We start from the raw sequence: 20,357 nt of genomic DNA on the forward strand, positions 1-20,357 counted from the left end.
CCAGCGCTGGTACACTTTTCTAGTTTTTCTCTGTTTTAGGGGGTTTGACCACCCCCATACCAGCTGCTGCTGACTGCGCACTCACACTATCTGTATATACTATGTAATCTGGCAGTAGTAAATGACCTGGGGTACTGACACGGGGCCTGATACAGACATATATGTAAACCCCATGGTTTACATACACCCTGATGCTTGGGGGTCTGCACATGGGAAGAACAAATCCTGTGTGACTGCTCACAGTTCCCGCCTAGCTGCAGCATTTGATTGGGGCGGAAGACAGGGACCGTTCTACAATATTACCCCCTGACTAGGGGCAGTTATTATGTATTACCCCATGACTGGGGGCTATTATGAGGTGTTACCCTCTGACTGGGGGCTGTTATGAGGCGCTACCCTATGACTGGGGGCGGTTATTAGACGTTACCTCCTGATTGGGGGCAGTTATTAGGCATTATCCCCTGACTGGGGACAGTTATTAGACGTTACCTCCTGACTGGGGGCAGTTATTAGGAGTTATCCCCTGACTGGGGGCAGTTATTAGATGTTACCTCCTGACTGGGGGCAGTTATTAGATGTTACCTCCTGACTGAGGACAGTTATTAGGAGTTATCCCCTGACTGGGGCAGTTATTAGGAGTTATCCCCTGACTGGGGGCAGTTATTAGGAGTTATCCCCTGACTGGGGGCAGTTATTAGACGTTACCTCCTGACTGAGGACAGTTATTAGGAGTTATCCCCTGACTGGGGACAGTTATTAGGAGTTATCCCCTGACTGGGGGCAGTTATTAGGAGTTATCCCCTGACTGGGGGCAGTTATTAGGCGTTATCCCCTGACTGGGGGCAGTTATTAGGAGTTATCCCCTGACTGGGGGCAGTTATTAGGCGTTATCCCCTGACTGGGGGCAGTTATAAGGCATTACCCCCTGACTGGGGGCAGTTATTAGATATTACCTCCTGACTGAGGACAGTTATTAGGCGTTATCCCCTGACTGGGGGGCAGTTATTAGGCGTTATCCCCTGACTGGGGGGCAGTTATTAGGCGTTATCCCCTGACTGGGGGGCAGTTATTAGGCGTTATCCCCTGACTGGGGGCAGTTATTAGGCGTTACCTCCTGACTGGGCGCAGTTATTAGAGGTTACCTCCTGACTGGGCGCAGTTATTAGAGGTTACCTCCTGACTGGGGGCAGTTATTAGGCGTTACCCCCTGACTGGGGGCAGTTACTATATATAACATTGGGTATTACATGGGTTGGAACCTCCTGTGTTGTTATTATAGGAGTCAATACAGTGATCCGCCAGCTACAGGCTACGGTCATTACACAGACACACCGACCATACAGGACACGCCCCGCGCCCGCCTGCTCCGCCCAGACACACATACCCCACTCTCCCGGTAACTGTTACCGGCTGAACTCACCTTAACCCGCTCCTCCGCTGGCCCCGCCTCTCGCCACCGCATTGGCTGGCCCCGCTTCCTTGCCTCCAATCTACCGGCTCCGGACCTGCCCGTCATCCTGCGCCAGCAAATCCGAAGCAGCGGCGAGTGGATCCGCCTCTCGCAAGTGCGTGCTGACGTTAGAGGAGACGCCGCAGCTGGGCTTAGGAGCATGACGGGAAATGTAGTCCAAGCAGCCATTGGAAGGGAAGTGACGGCAGCGGATGCCGTGTTGGTGACGGTTGCCTGGTGACAGGCGGCCGGAAACGCGGGAGGTTCGAGTCCTGGAGAGAAGGTAAGCCGTTGGGCAATGGCCTCTCCTTATGTTAAAATATAAAATGCGTTTATGTAAATTGCAATTTAATTACAATGTAAGCTTGTTAAATCTGTATCTGATGAAAAGAGCTCAGGGGGTGTTCCCAAGCCTCTCTGCTCATGCAGTGTGGCTGTGGTTGCCATGGTAGTCACATGCAGGGTTTATCAGTCATTAAAAGCAGTCTGAAGAAACATAGCAAGGGGAATGTGTAATTGCCAAGACTCTGTATACACTGATATACCAAAAGTCATGGGATAGAAGCATGTAAAGGGAATGGTATTTGGCGCCACTGTACTGTGACGTCTAGGAAATGGCCAGACCTGCATCAATTGTAATCTGACATCCCGTGAATCAGTCTGAACACCGGATAGGCTGCTCATGGTGTTGGAACGGGTCATGATCTATAGCCTGATGGAGGGAACATTCCATTTCCGGAGTTGTGTGAATATTTAACATTCCACGATCTACGCTGTCCAGTGTGTACTGGGATTAGCTCATGGAAGGCACTACCACCTACAATGGCCACCCACGAGCGCTTAATGATCGTGACCAGCGGTGTCTGGCCAAAATTACCCGTGGTAACAGACATGCGACATTGGCTCAACTCCCATCCACATTCAATGCAGGAGGCACCAGACGCATATCCAGCAGGTCAGTGCAGCATTCTCTACCTTCCGCTATATGGAAGCAGAAGACCCACCAGAGTGTCCCTGTTATCACTACGACAACGGAGACCGCGCCTCACCTGGGCTTGTGATGTCACTAATTGTACCCGGAAGACTGGCAGCATGTGGCGTGGTCCAATGAGACACGGATCCCGTTGTTACCAACATGAACCCAAACGAGCAGTTATGGGACGTGGCGGAGAGGTCCATCCATACCCAAGATCCTGCACAAACAAATATCAAGGAGCTGCGGGAAGCTATCCAGACGCCATGGGTCAACATCTCTCCAGAGATCTTCCGTTCACGTGTGGAATCGATGCCACATCGACTTGCTGTACTTTGCTGGTCCTACACGACACTAGCCACCTACCCCATGACCTTTGGCACTTCAGTGTATATAGCATGCTGCAATGAGGATCATTGGTTTTCATGGGACTGCTGCTACCGTTGCAATCATGGGTTCCCCTTTAATTTCTCCTCTTTCAGCCATTATCTCTGGGATGCAGCCGTTCCTGTCTATAGGTCGTACCGGTGTGCTGGCGTTATTTAGTCGATATCTTTCTTCTTTGTGTTTTGTTGCCTCTGCAGAGAGATGCTGCCCTGGAGCACAGGGTCCTTCAAAGCCGTCCGAAAATGAACAGTAGGTACGTTACTTCCTAAATACAAGTGCCGAGACTGCGCAGGTTGCAACCGGTGATTGGAGCATTTCAGCAATAACCACGGTCAAACAACTAGAGAAATGGATCGCGTGAGATGGATTGACCCTTGTGCAGATCTTTCAGGAACATTTCAGATCATTCTGTGATTGGGGAGGAAGCACTTTCTATCTGTATATCGGCTGTGTCAGACTAGGGTTTGGTGACCTCATGTGCCTGACCCAATCCCCTTCTCTGTTGTTCTGTAAATGGTTGGATATTACTTTATTACATAGAGATTGTGCTATTCTCACACCAGGCTTTGTAGACAATCAGTTTTGGGAAGGTAAGCACAGTGCTGTTTCTAAGTTGCCAACCTGTGGTACATGTACCTCCGGATTCAGTATGAATTCCCGATGGACGGGATGCCGGGGTCAGAATCCCAACAGCGGCACCCTGGCCATCAGAATCCTGACAGCCCCTCCAAAAGTTCCCTAACCCTCCCTTGTGGGGGCCTCCCCCTCCCTTGTGGGTGCCTCCCCCTCCCTTGTGGGTGCCTCCCCCTCCCTTGTGGGGGCCTAACCCTCCCTTGTGGGGGCCTAACCCTCCCTTGTGGGGGCCTAACCTTCCCTTGTGGGGGCCTAACCTTCCCTTATGGGGGCCTAACCTTCCCTTGTGGGGGCCTAACCTTCCCTTGTGGGGGCCTAACCTTCCCTTGTGGGTGCCTAACCCTCCCTTGTGGGTGCCTAACCCTCCCTTTTGGGTGCCTAACCCTAACCCTCCCTTGTGGCTGCCTAACCCTCCCTTGTGGGTGCCTAAAGGGCCCCATACACTACAACGCTATGTCTGAGGCTGAAGTCGGAGGCAATTTCCCTTGAACTCTCCTTGGAGCTTCCTGGGACTGGTTCCATACGATTTGGTACATTTTGCATGCAATATCTTATGCGATCCCAGCCATGCCTGCGGGAACCGACATATCACGAGTGCAGCACTAAAGGGCCCCGTACACTAGAACGATAATGCCCAATTTCGACCTTTAGGCCGATAAATCGGAAGAAAAGTGGCAAATCAGATGTGTTTTACATCCGATCCGATGCACGTTCTCGGAGCCCCTAGGTCGTTAGTGCTGCACTCGTGATATGTCTGATCCCGCAGGCATGGCTGGGGTCGCATAGGATACATCGTATGCAAAAGGACCACATACGATGTATCGTATGCGGTTCAAGGGAAATCGCACCCGACTTTAGCCTCCGACATGTCGCTGTAGTGTATGGGGCCCTTTACGATCTAGGGGAGCCGAACCGACCCTCACGGGAACGCGCATCGGATCGGAAACACATCCAAAATGCCCGATTTCATCCTATGTATCGGCCCGAATGCCCGAAATTGGATGAAATCGGGCATTATCGTTCTAGTGTATGGGGCCCTTTACCCTCCCTTTTGGGTGCCTAACCCTAACCCCTCCTTCCAGGTGCCTAACCCTAAACCGCTCTCCCCGGTACCTAACCATCCCCCTCCCGTCCCTGCACCCTTGCCCCTCTTTTAATGCCTAAACCTCTTAACCTACGCTCCCTACCCCCGCGGCAGGAAGCGAGTGTGTCCCGCTGGAAGAAGGATCGGGATTCAGGGCGTCCCGAGGTCCGTCTGGATTTTGAAGCCAGCATTATGTGGTCGTTTGGGAGTTTGGCGTCTGTATCCGTCCAGCCTCATTTATATACTAATATAATATTTCACCGTTGCTCAATCATGGATATCCGTAAAACCTGGACTGTAATGTCGGAGTTTGGGAAACTCTGCCGTAGCTAATTAAATCTCCCCTACATGCGGCCAGTACTGAGTTTTCCCACCTTACGTCTGCGTAGCGTTTAATCGTGACATTCCTGCTGTAAATCTGTTACAGGAGACAGGGAATGGCAATCTCTGCAGTGCCCTATGGCAGCCGTGGCACCTGCTGGTATGTGCACAACAGGTGTGTAAGGACAGTAACACATAGCTGCAGATAGAGGGCGCCAGAGACAATGCATTACGGTAGCGTGAAGTCATCAGGAGGCTATACTGCAGCACTGAAAGGGAGGATGGTTTAATCCTGAGTCTTGATTGCGCATTAAGGGTGATGTTATTAAGCCAGGGGAGCACTGGTCATATGCTCATCGATTTCATCCCTCCCCATTGTCTCTGCTCCTGAGAACAAAGTGGCCGTTGTAGTGAGACTGGAACCCGAGCCGCTGCTTTAATAATAAATCGGGTCATTTCATAGGACTCCAGGTGGCTGTCACGGATACTGCATTTTCCAGGCCGCATGTTTTTATCTAAGATGATCGTGTTCAATAAATACATTTCCTAATCACTGAATGACCCGGAGGCACACGTCTTCATGTCAGAGTGTTTGCAGCAGTGTTACATGTTGCTTGTATGTTAGCAATACATGTCGCTTATGAACACGCAGTAAGAATTACCAATGCAGTGATGCTTGTGAAATAATCTGTCCTGTCTTTTTTTTTATTTGCAGTGTTGCTTTGTTCTCCAATCAAGGCGATCCTTTCCCAACCCAGGGCCAAAAGAGGTCTCATTATCACCCGTCGCAGCCCCAGCCGCTTTCTGAGGGCCAGAAACAGACCGTGAGTATGGCGACATACACCCTATATGTGTCGTCCTCCTCCCCAAAGCTCTAGATCTCATATAGGGGTTTATGTTCTGACCCCCATACACAGATCCAATTCTGACGGCTCTGATGAAAACTGGCTAAATCGTCTGTGTTTTGACATGAGGTCGGATCCGATTGCGTGTTCCCGTGCACATCGTATCCGAATCGGAGATCGGACGTGCTTCACGTCCGACCACCGACTTGGGACGGGCTCCGGCAGCGGGGAACGGGATCGCATACGACATGTCACATGGAAAAAGGGCTGTATGCAATCCTGCCGCCTGGGAAGCTTCCGGGCGTCTCAGGGGGCATCGGCTGCGATTTCTCCCGTAGGAGAAAACGCACCTGACCGCACCTGTGTATGGGGGCCTTAAGCCTTGGAGAGAGAGAGAAAGTGCCAGCCAATCAGCTCTCAACTTCAGTGTTACAGGCTGGGTTTGAAAAATGACAGTTAGATGCTGGTTGGCTGCTACTTTATCTCTCTTTATCCGTCTCCACTTTATCACTTTTTCTCTAACGTCCTAGTGGATGCTGGGGACTCCGAAAGGACCATGGGGAATAGCGGCTCCGCAGGAGACTGGGCACAAAGTAAAAGCTTTAGGACTAGCTGGTGTGCACTGGCTCCTCCCCCTATGACCCTCCTCCAAGCCTCAGTTAAGATTTTGTGCCCGAACGAGAAGGGTGCAATCTAGGTGGCTCTCCTGAGCTGCTTAGAGTAAAAGTTTAAATAGGTTTTTTATTTTCAGTGAGACCTGCTGGCAACAGGCTCACTGCATCGAGGGACTAAGGGGAGAAGAAGCGAACTCACCTGCGTGCAGAGTGGATTGGGCTTCTTAGGCTACTGGACATTAGCTCCAGAGGGACGATCACAGGCCCAGCCATGGATGGGTCCCGGAGCCGCGCCGCCGCCCCCCTTACAGATGCTGAAGCAAGAAGAGGTCCATAAATCGGCGGCAGAAGACTTTCCTGTCTTCATAAGGTAGCGCACAGCACTGCAGCTGTGCGCCATTGCTCTCAGCACACTTCACACTTCGGTCACTGAGGGTGCAGGGCGCTGGGGGGGGGCGCCCTGGGAAGCAATGAATTTACCTTATTTGGCAAAAAATACATCACATATAGCTCCTGGGCTATATGGATGTATTTAACCCCTGCCAATTTTCCAGAAAAAAGCGGGAGAAGAGCCCGCCGTGAAGGGGGCGGGGCCTATCTCCTCAGCACACAGTGCCATTTTTCCCACACAGCTCCGCTGGTAGGAAGGCTCCCAGAATCTCCCCTGCATCCTGCAACTACAGAAACAGGGTAAAAAAGAGAGGGGGGCACTTATTTGGCAAAATAACAGATATAAGCAGCTATAAGGGATAGACACTTATTGTAAGGTTGTCTCTATACATATATAGCGCTCTGGTGTGTGCTGGCAAACTCTCCCTCTGTCTCCCCAAGGGGCTAAGTGGGTCCTGTCCTCTATCAGAGCATTCCCTGTGTGTGTGCTGGGTGTCGGTACGTGTGTGTCGACATGTATGAGGAGGAAAATGATGTGGAGGCGGAGCAATTGCCTATAATGGTGATGTCACCCCCTAGGGAGTCGACACCTGAATGGATGGCTGTAATTAAGGAATTACGTGACAGTGTCGGCACGTTACAGAAAACTGTTGACGACATGAGACAGCCGGCAGCTCAGTTAGTGCCTGTCCAGGCGTCTCAAACACCGTCAGGGGCTATTAAACGCCCGTTACCTCAGTGGGTCGACACGGACCCAGACACAGACACTGACTCCAGTGTCGACGGTGAAGAAACAAACGTATTTTCCAGTAGGGCCACACGTTACATGATCACGGCAATGAAGGAGGTTTTGCACATCTCTGATACTGCAAGTACCACAAAAAGGGGTATTATGTGGGGTGTGAAAAAACTACCCGTAGTTTTTCCTGAATCAGATGAATTGAATGAAGGTTAGGGCTCGTTGGGAAACACCCCCTAGGGTGGATAAGGCGCTCACACGCTTATCAAAACAAGTGGCGTTACCGTCTCCTGAAACGGCCGCCCTTAAGGAGCCAGCAGATGGGAGGCTGGAAAATATCCTTTAAAAGTATATACACTCATACTGGTGTTATACTGCGACCAGCAATCGCCTCAGCCTGGATGTGCAGTGCTGGGGTGGCTTGGTCGGATTCCTTGACTGAAAATATTGATACCCTGGACAGGGACAATATATTATTGACTATAGAGCATTTAAAGGATGCATTCCTATATATGCGAGATGCACAGAGAGACATTTGCACTCTGGCATCAAGAGTAAGTGCGATGTCCATTTCTGCCAGAAGAGGATTATGGACGCGACAGTGGTCAGGGGATGCGGATTCCAAACGGCATATGGAAGTATTGCCGTATAAAGGGGAGGAGTTATTTGGGGGCGGTCTATCGGACCTGGTGGCCACGGCAACGGCTGGGAAATCCACCTTTTTACCCCAAGTCACCTCGCAGCAGAAAAAGATACCGTCTTTTCAGGCTCAGTCCTTTCGTCCCCATAAGGGCAAGCGGGCAAAAGGCCACTCATATCTGCCCCGGGGCAGAGGAAGGGGAAAAAGACTGCAACAGACAGCTTCTTCCCACAAACAGAAGCCCTCCCCCGCTTCTGCCAAGTCCTCAGCATGACGCTGGGGCCTTACAAGCGGACTCAGGCACGGTGGGGGCCCGTCTCAAGAATTTCAGCGCGCAGTGGGCTCACTCGCAAGTGGACCCCTGGATCCTGCAGGTAGTATCTCAGGGGTACAAATTGGAATTCGAGACGTCTCCCCCTCGCCGGTTCCTGAAGTCTGCTTTACCAACGTCTACCCCCGACAGGGAGGCGGTATTGGAAGCCATTCACAAGTTGTATTCCCAGCAAGTGATAATCAAGGTACCCCTCCTACAACAGGGAAAGGGGTATTACTCCACGCTGTTTGTGGTACCGAAGCCGGACGGCTCGGTGAGACCCATTTTAAATCTGAAAGCCTTGAACACTTACATAAAAAGGTTCAAGTTCAAGATGGAGTCACTCAGAGCAGTGATAACGAACCTGGAAGAAGGGGACTACATGGTGTCTCTGGACATCAAGGATGCTTACCTCCATGTCCCAATTTGCCCTTCTCACCAAGGGTACCTCAGGTTTGTGGTACAGAACTGTCACTATCAGTTTCAGACGCTGCCGTTTGGATTGTCCACGGCACCCCGGGTCTTTACCAAGGTAATGGCCGAAATGATGATTCTTCTTCGAAGAAAAGGCGTCTTAATTATCCCTTACTTGGACGATTTCCTGATAAGGGCACGGTCCAGAGAACAGTTAGAGGTCGGAGTAGCACTATCTCAAATAGTACTACGACAGCACGGATGGATTCTAAATATTCCAAAATCGCAGCTGATTCCGACGACACGTCTGCTGTTCCTAGGGATGATTCTGGACACAGTACAGAAAAAGGTGTTTCTCCCGGAAGAGAAAGCCAGGGAGTTATCCGACCTAGTCAGGAAACTCCTAAGACCAGGCCAGGTGTCAGTGCATCAGTGCACAAGGGTCCTGGGAAAGATGGTGGCTTCTTACGAAGCGATTCCATTCGGCAGATTCCACGCAAGAACTTTTCAGTTGGATCTGCTAGACAAATGGTCCGGATCGCATCTTCAAATGCATCAGCGGATAACCCTGTCTCCAAGGACAAGGGGGTCTCTCCTGTGGTGGTTACAGAGTGCTCATCTCCTAGAGGGCCGCAGATTCGGCATTCAGGATTGGGTCCTGGTGACCACGGATGCCAGCCTGAGAGGCTGGGGAGCAGTCACACAGGGAAAAAATTTCCAGGGCTTGTGGTCAAGCATGGAAACGTCACTTCACATAAATATCCTGGAACTAAGGGCCATTTACAATGCCCTAAGTCAGGCAAGGCCTCTGCTTCAGGGTCAGCCAGTATTGATCCAGTCGGACAACATCACGGCAGTCGCCCACGTAAACAGACAGGGCGGCACAAGAAGCAGGAGGGCAATGACGGAAGTGGCAAGGATTCTTCGCTGGGCGGAAAATCATGTGATAGCACTGTCAGCAGTGTTCATTCCGGGAGTGGACAACTGGGAAGCAGACTTCCTCAGCAGACACGATCTTCACCCGGGGGAGTGGGGACTTCACCCAGAAGTCTTCCACATGATTGTAAACCGTTGGGAAAAACCAAAGGTGGACATGATGGCGTCTCGCCTCAACAAAAAACTGGACAGATATTGCTCCAGGTCAAGGGACCCTCAGGCAATAGCTGTGGACGCTCTGGTAACACCGTGGGTGTACCGGTCAGTGTATGTGTTCCCTCCTCTTCCTCTCATACCAAAAGTACTGCGAATCATAAGAAGGAGAGGAGTAAAGACTATACACGTGGCTCCGGATTGGCCAAGAAGGACTTGGTACCCGGAAATTCAAGAGATGCTCACGGAAGACCCGTGGCCTCTACCTCTAAGACAGGACCTGCTCCAGCAGGGACCATGTCTGTTCCAAGACTTACCGCGGCTGCGTTTGACGGCATGGCGGTTGAACGCCGGATCCTGAAGGAAAAAGGCATTCCGGATGAAGTCATCCCTACCCTGATCAAAGCCAGGAAGGATGTAACCGTACAACATTATCACCGTATTTGGCGTAAATATGTTGCGTGGCGCGAGGCCAGGAAGGCCCCTACGGAGGAATTTCAACTGGGTCGATTCCTGCATTTCCTGCAAACAGGACTGTCTATGGGCCTCAAATTAGGGTCCATTAAGGTTCAAATTTCGGCCCTATCGATATTCTTCCAAAAAGAACTGGCTTCTGTTCCTGAAGTTCAGACGTTTGTCAAGGGAGTACTGCATATACAGCCTCCTTTTGTGCCTCCAGTGGCACCTTGGGATCTCAATGTAATGTTGGGATTCCTAAAATCACATTGGTTTGAACCACTCACCACTGTGGACTTGAAATATCTCACATGGAAAGTGGTAATGCTGTTAGCCCTGGCTTCAGCCAGGCGTGTATCAGAATTGGCGGCTTTATCCTATAAAAGCCCTTACCTAATTTTTCATACGGACAGGGCAGAATTGAGGACTCGTCCTCAATTTCTCCCTAAGGTGGTTTCAGCATTTCACTTAAACCAACCTATTGTGGTGCCTGCGGCTACTAGGGACTTGGAGGATTCCAAGTTGCTGGACGTAGTCAGGGCCCTGAAAATATATGTTTCCAGGACGGCTGGAGTCAGAAAATCTGACTCGCTGTTTATCCTGTATGCACCCAACAAGCTGGGTGCTCCTGCTTCTAAGCAGACGATTGCTCGTTGGATTTGTAGTACAATTCAGCTTGCACATTCTGTGGCAGGCCTGCCACAGCCAAAATCTGTAAAAGCCCATTCCACACGGAAAGTGGGCTCATCTTGGGCGGCTGCCCGAGGGGTCTCGGCTTTACAACTTTGCCGAGCAGCTACTTGGTCAGGGGCAAACACGTTTGCTAAATTCTACAAATTTGATACCCTGGCTGAGGAGGACCTGGAGTTCTCTCATTTGGTGCTGCAGAGTCATCCGCACTCTCCCGCCCGTTTGGGAGCTTTGGTATAATCCCCATGGTCCTTACGGAGTCCCTAGCATCCACTTAGGACGTTAGAGAAAATAAGAATTTACTTACCGATAATTCTATTTCTCATAGTCCGTAGTGGATGCTGGGCGCCCATCCCAAGTGCGGATTGTCTGCAATACTGGTACATAGTTATTGTTACCAAAAAATCGGGTTATTGCTGTAGTGAGCCATCTTTTCAGAGGCTCCTCTGTTATCATGCTGTTAACTGGGTTCAGATCACAAGTTGTACAGTGTGATTGGTGTGGCTGGTATGAGTCTTACCCGGGATTCAAAATCCTTCCTTATTGTGTACGCTCGTCCGGGCACAGTATCCTAACTGAGGCTTGGAGGAGGGTCATAGGGGGAGGAGCCAGTGCACACCAGGTAGTCCTAAAGCTTTACTTTTGTGACCAGACTCCTGCGGAGCCGCTATTCCCCATGGTCCTTTTGGAGTCCCCAGCATCCACTACGGACTATGAGAAATAGAATTATCGGTAAGTAAATTCTTATTTTAAGGCTTAATACATTTGGGCCTTTATCTCCGTCCACTTTTTCTTTCTCTAAGGCTTGGTAAATAGACCCCCATAGTCTCTTTTTTTGCGTCACCCTCCAGGTTCTGAGTCCAGACAGACTACGCTTCCTTCCTCATCACCTCTACGAGGCACTGAGTCCCACTGACCTCCGCTTCCTAGAGGGATCCCAGCGGCTAGTGCCGGCCGTTCCCGAATCTGACTCTTCCGGGCCGTTTGATGAGTCGTGGCCGTCCTCTGAAGGAAGCAGTAAGACCCCAGAACGGGATGAGAGATCGATTGGTGTCGGCACAGGAACGTCTCAAATACCGAGAGGCTCTCAGTCCTCTCACCCGGCCACTGAGGATTCCGTCATAGCAAAGTGAGTTTGTTTTCTTTAAATAAACGTGTGTGATTGCTACGACGACGAGGACACGCAGCCCTATCCTCACCTTCTGAATAATTTGGTAAATTGCTAGTGGGGGTTGTTGTTTTTTTTTTTTTGTGGTTTTGGCTGGACGTAGGGCAATTGATGAGCGATATTAGTATTCTTGCATATTTGCTTCCTGAGTTTTTTCCAGTTGGCCCTGATGCTAGTGGTAATGGCATCTCCTCAGGGCACAGGTCATAATCCCTTTCTCATCAGAGATCCAGTTCCTCTGCGAGGACATGGTGGGGTTGGCCTTCTATACTCTTAAGGCCCGTACACACGGGGGGATGTGTGAGGAGCGATCTAGAACAAACACAGCGGTGAAGTGAGCGATCTATTAGATTGGTCTGCATGCAGGCACAATCTAGTACCAGCAATAGGGCCGTGCATCGTTATCGCTATGGGGCATACACACGGAGAGATCCGTGCTTAATTTCTAAGTCAGATTGCTTAGAAATTAAGCACGGATCTCTCCATGTTGTACCCCCCTTTAAGGGGGGTACTCACGGAGCGATATTCTAAGCAGATTGCTTAGAATTTGAGCATTATCGCTCCGTGTGTACCGCCTACAGCGATAGCGATGCGGGGAGGGATTCATGTAGTCAGACAGCAGAGTGTGGGGTATTGTGCAATTGTGAGTAACTGTGACCGGACCAATAACCGTGCCTTGACGTGTGCTCCTCCGTAGGTACATAGCAAGGTTCCGCAATGGGCATCCCACCAGCCGGCTGGAGCGTTCTCCTCCACAATCCACAGGGAAAGATTTCTGGTGGCTGCAGGTTTCCCCCGACAGTCCGGATGCTCAGAGACACCGACCGGGCTCAGGTGGGGATCAAAGCATGTGAAATGAAAATACAGGGGCGTGTACGAAGCGTGATCCACAGCAGACTAACACGGTCTACGTGTTAAGGAACTGAATGCAAGCTGCACGTTTGGTTGCTAGGAGTTATTGCATCTTTTCTGTTGCACTTTTATAAAGCAAAAAAAAAAACCTTTTGCGAATTATCTTAATGTCCATTTATTGTGATTGACGTTTGTTTACATGTAATATAAAATGTACTTGTGGATTTCTGACCTTTAAATGGACTTGCAGGGATCTTGGCTGTCTCTGGATTCTCTCCTCAGTCTCTGGAAAGGTCACCGCTCCTGGGGGTAAGTCTCTCGCTCCTTGGTTGCATGGTAACTATAACGCCTTTTGTTACTAGAATTCTGTGAATCAGACATGCACTGATAATAATACAGGACTGTACCTTTCATGCTTCTGTATAGGAGGGTTCCCTTAGTGACTCCAGGCTGTGTTTTGAGGATGTGGATCTTGTCAGCCTTCAGGAGAGAGCAGGGAAGCTCGTACTGAGGAGGTTTGTGGCCGGGTCATTGCCGTCTATATGACTACCTGTAATTTACATGACGTAGTCACATGGTACAGAGATGTACTGTAACTCATAGTAACCTATCCGATACTATCTGCTTTTGCAGTCTAGTCCTGTCGGACTGGTGAGAACGGTTGTCTTGTTGCTAGGGGTTACATACATTAGTGGTATTTGCGCCTTGTAAGTAAATATGGGGCCGATGTATTAACCTGGAGAAGGCATAAGGAAGTGATAAACCAGTGATATGTGCAAGGTGATAAAGGCAGCAGCCAATCGGATCCTAACTGTTAATTTACATATTGGAGCTGATTGGCTGGTGCCTTTATCACCTTGCACATATCACTGGTTTATCACTTCCTTATGCCTTCTCCAGGTTAATACATCCGCCCCACTGTATTACAGTGCAGATGAGCCGCTGCTGGTGATGTTGGGCATTGCAGCTGAACATCTCTGATCGCTGTAGTACTAAGAAGGCAGAGGTAGGCCGATATCGGATTTGGTGCTCCTGGGTTACAGATCGTTACCTGTAGGTTCTAGGCTCCAGCAAAAATGCAGTTACTTTACTAACCAGTGTTCTGTGTCCCAGCACTGAGAGGCAGGAAAGAGGCCAAATAGATGGACTCCTTTCCCCTGTGTAAGGCCTGGATAACACGTGAATCTGCGGGTATGGGGAAACTACAACCCCCGGCATACCCTGCCAGGTATCGGCTATCTGCCAGAGCAGGCTGGGGCTTGAAGAATAACCCATCGCCATCATCCGTGTCTCCCCTTAGTGTGGATGGTGTACTTACTGTTACTGAGCTAATGATAGAAGGGGGAGAGCAGAGGGTTATAGGAGTGAGGGGAAGTCTGTGTTTTATAGTACCCTACCTCCGATGGGGTGGGACATAGGTGTGGGTATCCCTACAGCACCGGGTGAAAGGATTCATGGTAAATACAGATTCTTACTTGTCTATTGTAATTGTATTGTGTCTTCGAGCAGTGAGTCGTCTCTGAGCAGCGTGGATCCTGTGAGCTCGGAAGGTCTGGGGTCTTCTCCATCGTCCGGGGGGTCAGTGTCGGAATGTGGCAGGAGCAGGACAAGGCAGTGCACACTGGATGCAGGTAATGATGGGTACGGTGAATGAGAGAGTACGTGGTTGGTGGTGGTATGAGTGTAACCTCACTGTTCTGTTGCTAGCCCCTGTTGTGCCTGTGCAGCGCCCCCTGGTGACACTACCCATTCCCTCCATCCAAACCCATCCTACGTTGGCCCCCGAGGAGGACATATTGTACCAGTGGCGATTACGCAGGAAGATGGAGCAGGCACGAGAAGGATCTTTGCCGCTTACTACCCGAAGACGCGCTCCTTCCCCACCTGTGCGGATCCCCAAACAGGTACAGCCTCACGTGAGGGAAAGTACTATAGAGTCTTCAGGTGAAGTGGAGTATTCCACACTACTTTTTTGGATGTCCACTATCCAGTAAGAACACCCCACTCTGTCTTTAGGGGGTCATTCCGAGTTGATCGCACGTAACTTTTTGCTGCTTGTGCGATCAACTAGACGCCGCCTATGGGGGAGTGTATTTTAGCATAGCAAGGCTGCGATCGCTTGTGCAGCCCTCGATGCTAAAAAAGTTTCCTGCAAAACAAGACCAGGGTCAGACCTACTTACCCTGTGCGACGGATCCAGCGACGAAGGTCCCGGGATTGACGTCAGACATCCGCCCTGCGTTCGCCTCACCACGCCTTGATAGTGTTCCCCCTAGGAATTTTTTAGAGCAGGGCGCCGGTCTGTGGGGGCAATTGTGCACGCGTCTGACGGCGTCACTTAAGGGGGCGTGGGCGGCTGGCGGCGTCACAAAAGGGGCGTGGGCGGCCAGCGGCGTCACTAAAGGGGGCGTGCCTAGCACCTACGGAGGTGCTGGGCTTTCCCTAAGCGCTCTCCCGTAGTGTGAATGGATGCTGTGCGCATGCGCAGGGCATCTATACACGCTGGGAGAGCAGGACGCAGGCAGGCTGTTTAGCAGGGCGCCGCAGAAAGGGCAGGGCGGGTTTTGCCTTAATAAAATCGGGCAGAGCGCGGCGCCCTGCTAAAACAGCCTAGAGTGAACACTTCCTTGAAAACGGTGAGTTGACGCCCCGGGAACGCCTCCTGCCTGTCAGTCTTCTTGCGTTCGCTGCTGCGATTACTTTTTCCGCTGGCGGCGCTGCTGCCCAGCAACGACGCGCGTGCGCAATGCGTCCGCCGCGCATGTGCATTTCCGACCCATTTGCACCGCTGCGTGCGAACGGGTCTGAATGACCCCCATAGTCTCTATAGTGTTGTGGGCGGTGGACATCGCTAGGCATAGGAAGTGTTTAATAGCAGCTTTGCGCTAACCTCAGGGTCTGCATTGCGTTACTGTCATTAAGTTTGTTACTCAACACGCAAGCCCCCACTTTAGTTTTGAGCTGAGACTTTGTGCCCGTGCTGAAATGTAAACCAGTGTAGAATATACTAGGAGGCTTTACTGCTTAATTCGTATTGTGAAATATATAGTCGGAGTGTATCTCTGTAGGTCTTTCACACAGTGGATCCGTCAGAGTCTCCGTGTCATGTACAGCCACAAGAGGCAGCACTGAGCTCACACGTTCCAGTACAGCGACAAAACCCCACCTGTTACATCGGCAGTGTCCCGTTAGCCAGTCCAAGCCTCGCCCTTCATCCTACCTCTAGTATTGTTCCTCCGCACCTGCACCTTCTGTGTGACATCCTTCCATGCGCCCGCAGCCCGCACTCTGCCCCCTGTCCTCCAGGGAGGGAAGAAGCCTCGCACCCGCCAGCAGCTGCCTCCCCATTAGATGGAGCGCAGCATGTGGCAGAGCTGCACAAGTCACAGCCCGAAAAAGCTCTGCAGAAGCCCGAGCAACCGGTAGAAAGGAAGAGCAAATCTAGAAGGAGGACGAAGGACAGAACGGGATCAGGCGAACGAATCCCAGAAAGAATCATGGAAGCCCCTGTTCCGGAGTCACCGATTCACCAAGCAGTGGAACAGGTGGGATTTATCACGTTCTCTTCCATGATTTATTACTGGAAAATAAACCTTTAAAAACTAAGGGGCAAATGTATTAACCTGGAGACGGCATAAGGAAGTGATAAACCAGTGATAAGTGTAAGGTGATAAGCGCACCAGCCAGTCAGCTCCTGTTAATTTACATATTGGAGCTGATTGGCTGGTGCATTTATCACCTTGCACTAATCACTGGTTTATCACTTCCTTATGCCGTCTCCAAGTTAATACAGCTGCCCCAAAATGTGTTCTTATGCTGCTTTCTGAGTAAAGAGGACCCCCGCACGCTTTTGTGGGGGCTGTTTTGGATGTAATTTGCTGCAAATTGCATTGTGGGGGTTCGGGATGGGCAGTAAATGCAGCGAGTGTCCGTCTGGGGTCTGATAGATATCTGAATCTGATGTCGCTGCATCACTGGGTGTGGGGCCAACTTTACTTACAGAGTTAATGATAAATAAACCCACACACTTACACGGCTTTCCATGACTGACTGGTCCACTGGAGTCGTTTTATTAGAAAACTTAAAATATATCGAAAAATGAACGCCGCTATTTCTTAATACAATACTCTTTCCGAAATGTACTAATTGTTCTGTTTCTTCACCAGTCTCTGTCATTGCCGCATTCTATATTTATAACGAAGCTGGATTATTTTTGTGTGAGCCCTTCGGGTCCCGCTTTGTCTTCTCTAATTCTAGTTTTTGCTCCGTGTTTATTGCCAGGTGATCTCTGAGCGACTTTTCTCTCCTCTGCCGTCTCCAAAGCCAAAGTTTCATACGAGGAAGCCGAGGCCGGTCACGCCTCCGACAGAGGAAGACGAGGAACTGCAGCCTGTAGAGATAGCGGCTCATCTTCTGGAAGAGGCCGAAGGTACCTGCTCAAATTATACGCAACAACGACTTCCTGAAACTAGGTGGAATGGTATTATCGGTGTGATTTAATCTCAAACGTACACATAAATTCATGAAACTCCTCTTGACAATATATTAACGGGAGTGTTTAAAACATGAATAATGATTGATCTATACGTAATCCATACAAACAAAATATAGTAGCAAATTTTACTTTGACAGTATGACGACTCATAGATGGTCATGAAAGATAATCAAAACGTAGTTGTGACCTAGAACAAAACCTGAATGGATTTAAAGGATCCTAAAACCTTTATTCCAGAGAAACAGGGATTCCGCTTAATAAGGATATTGTTCCGATTGTGGATGATGGAGGAAGCTACCGCGCTACCTATGGCTGCTCTCAAAATTATAACCAATCAGTTCACTAGGTGCCGATGATGTCACCGATCTATGGTGAACGGATAGCTGTATAAAAATAAACAAATGGCTGGATCTTTGTCACACTATGGATGATCCTAAATCATTGTATGATCTCCACCATCCTGTATTCTAGATTCCGATGGAACAGAGTTTGCGGATGACCCATTACTCCAGGTCCTGCGGGAACAACGAGAGTCGCTGCGATCGAGACTCCGGTAATTTAATCTCCAACAGTGAAAAGACTTTTATGCAAATACTGTGGTTTTTTTTCTTTCTTTCTTTTTCTTTTCTATTCTTTTCTTTCTTTCTTTCTTTCTTTCTTTCTTTCTTTCTTTCTTTCTTTCTTTCTTTCTTTCTTTCTTTCTTTCTTTCTTTCTTTCTTTCTTTCTTTCTTATTTATATATATATATATATATATATATATATATATATATATATATATATATATATATATATATATATATATATATATATATATATATATATATATATATGCAAAATAGACCTGTTCGTTGACGAATATGAATTTCAAATGATTTAACCAAATATTAACCCCAAAATGAAATCTGCTACATCTCCTACGTATAGGGATGCCAATAAGTGCCAGCAGACCAAATCAGAGTCCTAGGCCAGTCTGTTTGGGAGACAGAAATGCCCCAAGATACTGTAGCGATTCCCCATCCGGATAAGTAGCGGTAATGATGGTAATTCTGAGTTGACCGCAGCAGGAACTTTGTTAGCAGTTGGGCAAAACCATGTGCACTGAAGGGGAGGCAGATATAACATGTGCAGAGAGAGATAGATTTGGGTGGGGTGAGTTCAATCTGCAATCTAAATTGCAGTGTAAAAATAAAGCAGCCAGTATTTACCCTGCACAGAAACAAAATAACCCACCCAAATCTAATTCTCTCTGCACATGTTACACCCCCCCCTGCAGTGCACATGGTTTTGGCCAACTGCTAAAAAATTTCCTGCTGCGATCTACTTGGAATTACCCCCAATGGACGAGGCACCCACCAGGCCATGCATCATCTGAAGGTTTCAGTGCAGGAAGGGGCTGCTGTCATAGACAGAGGGAAGTATAGTAGGCCGCGCTAAGGAGGCCTTAGTCTTGCAGTTAGCATAGACATAACTGTGCCACCAATGACTTACCCTCACAACTAAAGCTATCTCAGAACTGCCCTGTAAAGTGGAGATAGTAGCGTAAAAGCCTCACACGCTAGACTAGCTATAGAGAGCGGAGTAGGACCGTCCTTGTTGGCCTTGCACCACTATTTCCCCTTGGGAGGCAAGGACAACGAGTGGTCGATACTTGTACTGCTGTAGCTGAAGGCAAACTGGAGGCTGGAACTTCAGGATACTAACAGTCGCAGGAAAGGGCTGTCACGTCGGCCACTTCGGAGCTGCCAGTGTAACGATACTTCCGCTGTTGGTCATCCGTGTAACTTTCTCAGTGGGAGGCTCTAGGTGTGCCTGGCTGGGAAGTGGGGTGTAGATGATAGAGGAGGTGAATGTCTCGGTGGCAGGTGACCGGGTGTCCTTACTTTGCTATACTTACTGATATCGGACACTATAGTACAGAATATTTCAAGTTGAGATAGGGAAATGGCGGCAGCAGCATGCGCCCACATACACCAATTCCAGCGTGCCTCTCCATGCCCGGATATACTCCAGATCGTGTTATGTGCAAGACTCTCATAGGTTCTGTCTCCTGATACATACTTGCGCAAGCTGGCCGGTGCCTAAAACCATCGGGACTCGCTACCGATCTGAGGCTGCATCCCAGACTCTGCATTCAACTCCTCGCTAATGGAAACGGGAGACGTCCATCTCCTACAGACTCCTCCTGCTGCATTAGAATGATAATGACGGGGGATTGCACAGCCGCTTCCTCGCATCCATGCAATGCCATCCAAACATGAATCCGGCCCCGTGTGCAATGTTTAGCACTTGTTTGCATTCGGTCTGTCTTCTTACCTTCTGCATTTATCTCCCTGTAGGGTGGTGGATTTAAGACTGGCTGAGATGGAGGGTAAGGGCAGCGGGCACCGGGCACCGCCACACTGACCCCCGCTTTATCATTGTACATAGAATTTGTATTTATATCATACATGTGTGATTGAGATTTTCTGTCTATAATAATAAAATATTGTGAGAAACTATTGCTTTGGCTTTATTCATTTGTATTTCTCTGACGTCCTAGTGGATGCTGGGAACTCCGTAAGGACCATGGGGAATAGACGGGCTCCGCAGGAGACTGGGCACTCTAAAAGAAAGATTAGGTACTATCTGGTGTGCACTGGCTCCTCCCTCTATGCCCCTCCTCCAGACCTCAGATTTCTGTGCCCGGCCGAGCTGGATGCACACTAGGGGCTCTCCTGAGCTCCTAGAAAGAAAGTATATATTAGGTTTTTTATTTTACAGTGAGATCTGCTGGCAACAGACTCACTGCATCGAGGGACTAAG

At 49.6% G+C, this 20,357-nt stretch overlaps 2 protein-coding genes across 4 annotated transcripts in view; one reads left to right on the forward strand and one right to left on the reverse strand.

Moving 5' to 3' along the window:
- The window catches only part of LIN37 (lin-37 DREAM MuvB core complex component), a 33,986-nt gene extending 32,351 nt beyond the window's left edge, over positions 1 to 1,635 (reverse strand). The window contains exon 1 of one of the 2 annotated variants that reach the window (XM_063942192.1): positions 1,421 to 1,635. The gene's annotated coding sequence lies outside the window, so the exon portion shown is untranslated. The remainder of the gene's footprint in view (positions 1 to 1,420) is intronic. The other variant, XM_063942191.1, reaches the window with a different exon arrangement.
- On the forward strand, positions 1,511 to 20,053 carry PROSER3 (proline and serine rich 3). 2 transcript variants are annotated; one of them, XM_063942190.1, is made up of 13 exons: positions 1,511 to 1,733; positions 3,008 to 3,063; positions 5,564 to 5,672; positions 11,890 to 12,167; positions 12,904 to 13,040; positions 13,309 to 13,367; positions 13,485 to 13,573; positions 14,568 to 14,689; positions 14,766 to 14,962; positions 16,127 to 16,603; positions 17,340 to 17,487; positions 18,025 to 18,106; positions 19,892 to 20,053. In XM_063942190.1, the coding sequence occupies exons 2-13, from the start codon at positions 3,053 to 3,055 to the stop codon at positions 19,956 to 19,958; spliced, it is 1,776 nt and encodes a 591-aa protein (XP_063798260.1). In that variant the 5' UTR covers positions 1,511 to 1,733; positions 3,008 to 3,052; the 3' UTR covers positions 19,959 to 20,053. The 2 variants fall into 2 exon arrangements, with proteins under 2 accessions (XP_063798260.1, XP_063798259.1); XM_063942189.1 differs by lacking the exons at positions 1,511 to 1,733; positions 3,008 to 3,063 and adding an exon at positions 5,391 to 5,464.
- Positions 20,054 to 20,357: the final 304 nt, after the last annotated feature.

Source organism: Pseudophryne corroboree, chromosome 10 (assembly GCF_028390025.1).
Source record: "Pseudophryne corroboree isolate aPseCor3 chromosome 10, aPseCor3.hap2, whole genome shotgun sequence".
NCBI lineage: Eukaryota > Metazoa > Chordata > Amphibia > Anura > Myobatrachidae > Pseudophryne > Pseudophryne corroboree.

Coding starts and splice junctions, on each gene's coding strand:
- PROSER3 (XM_063942189.1), top strand. CDS start 5,406: ATGACCCGGAGGCACACGTCTTCATGTCAGAGTGTTTGCAGCAGTGTT. Junction 13,574..14,567: donor GGGAAGCTCGTACTGAGGAG/GTTTGTGGCCGG, acceptor GTCTTCGAGCAG/TGAGTCGTCTCTGAGCAGCG. Junction 14,963..16,126: donor CTGTGCGGATCCCCAAACAG/GTACAGCCTCAC, acceptor GTATCTCTGTAG/GTCTTTCACACAGTGGATCC.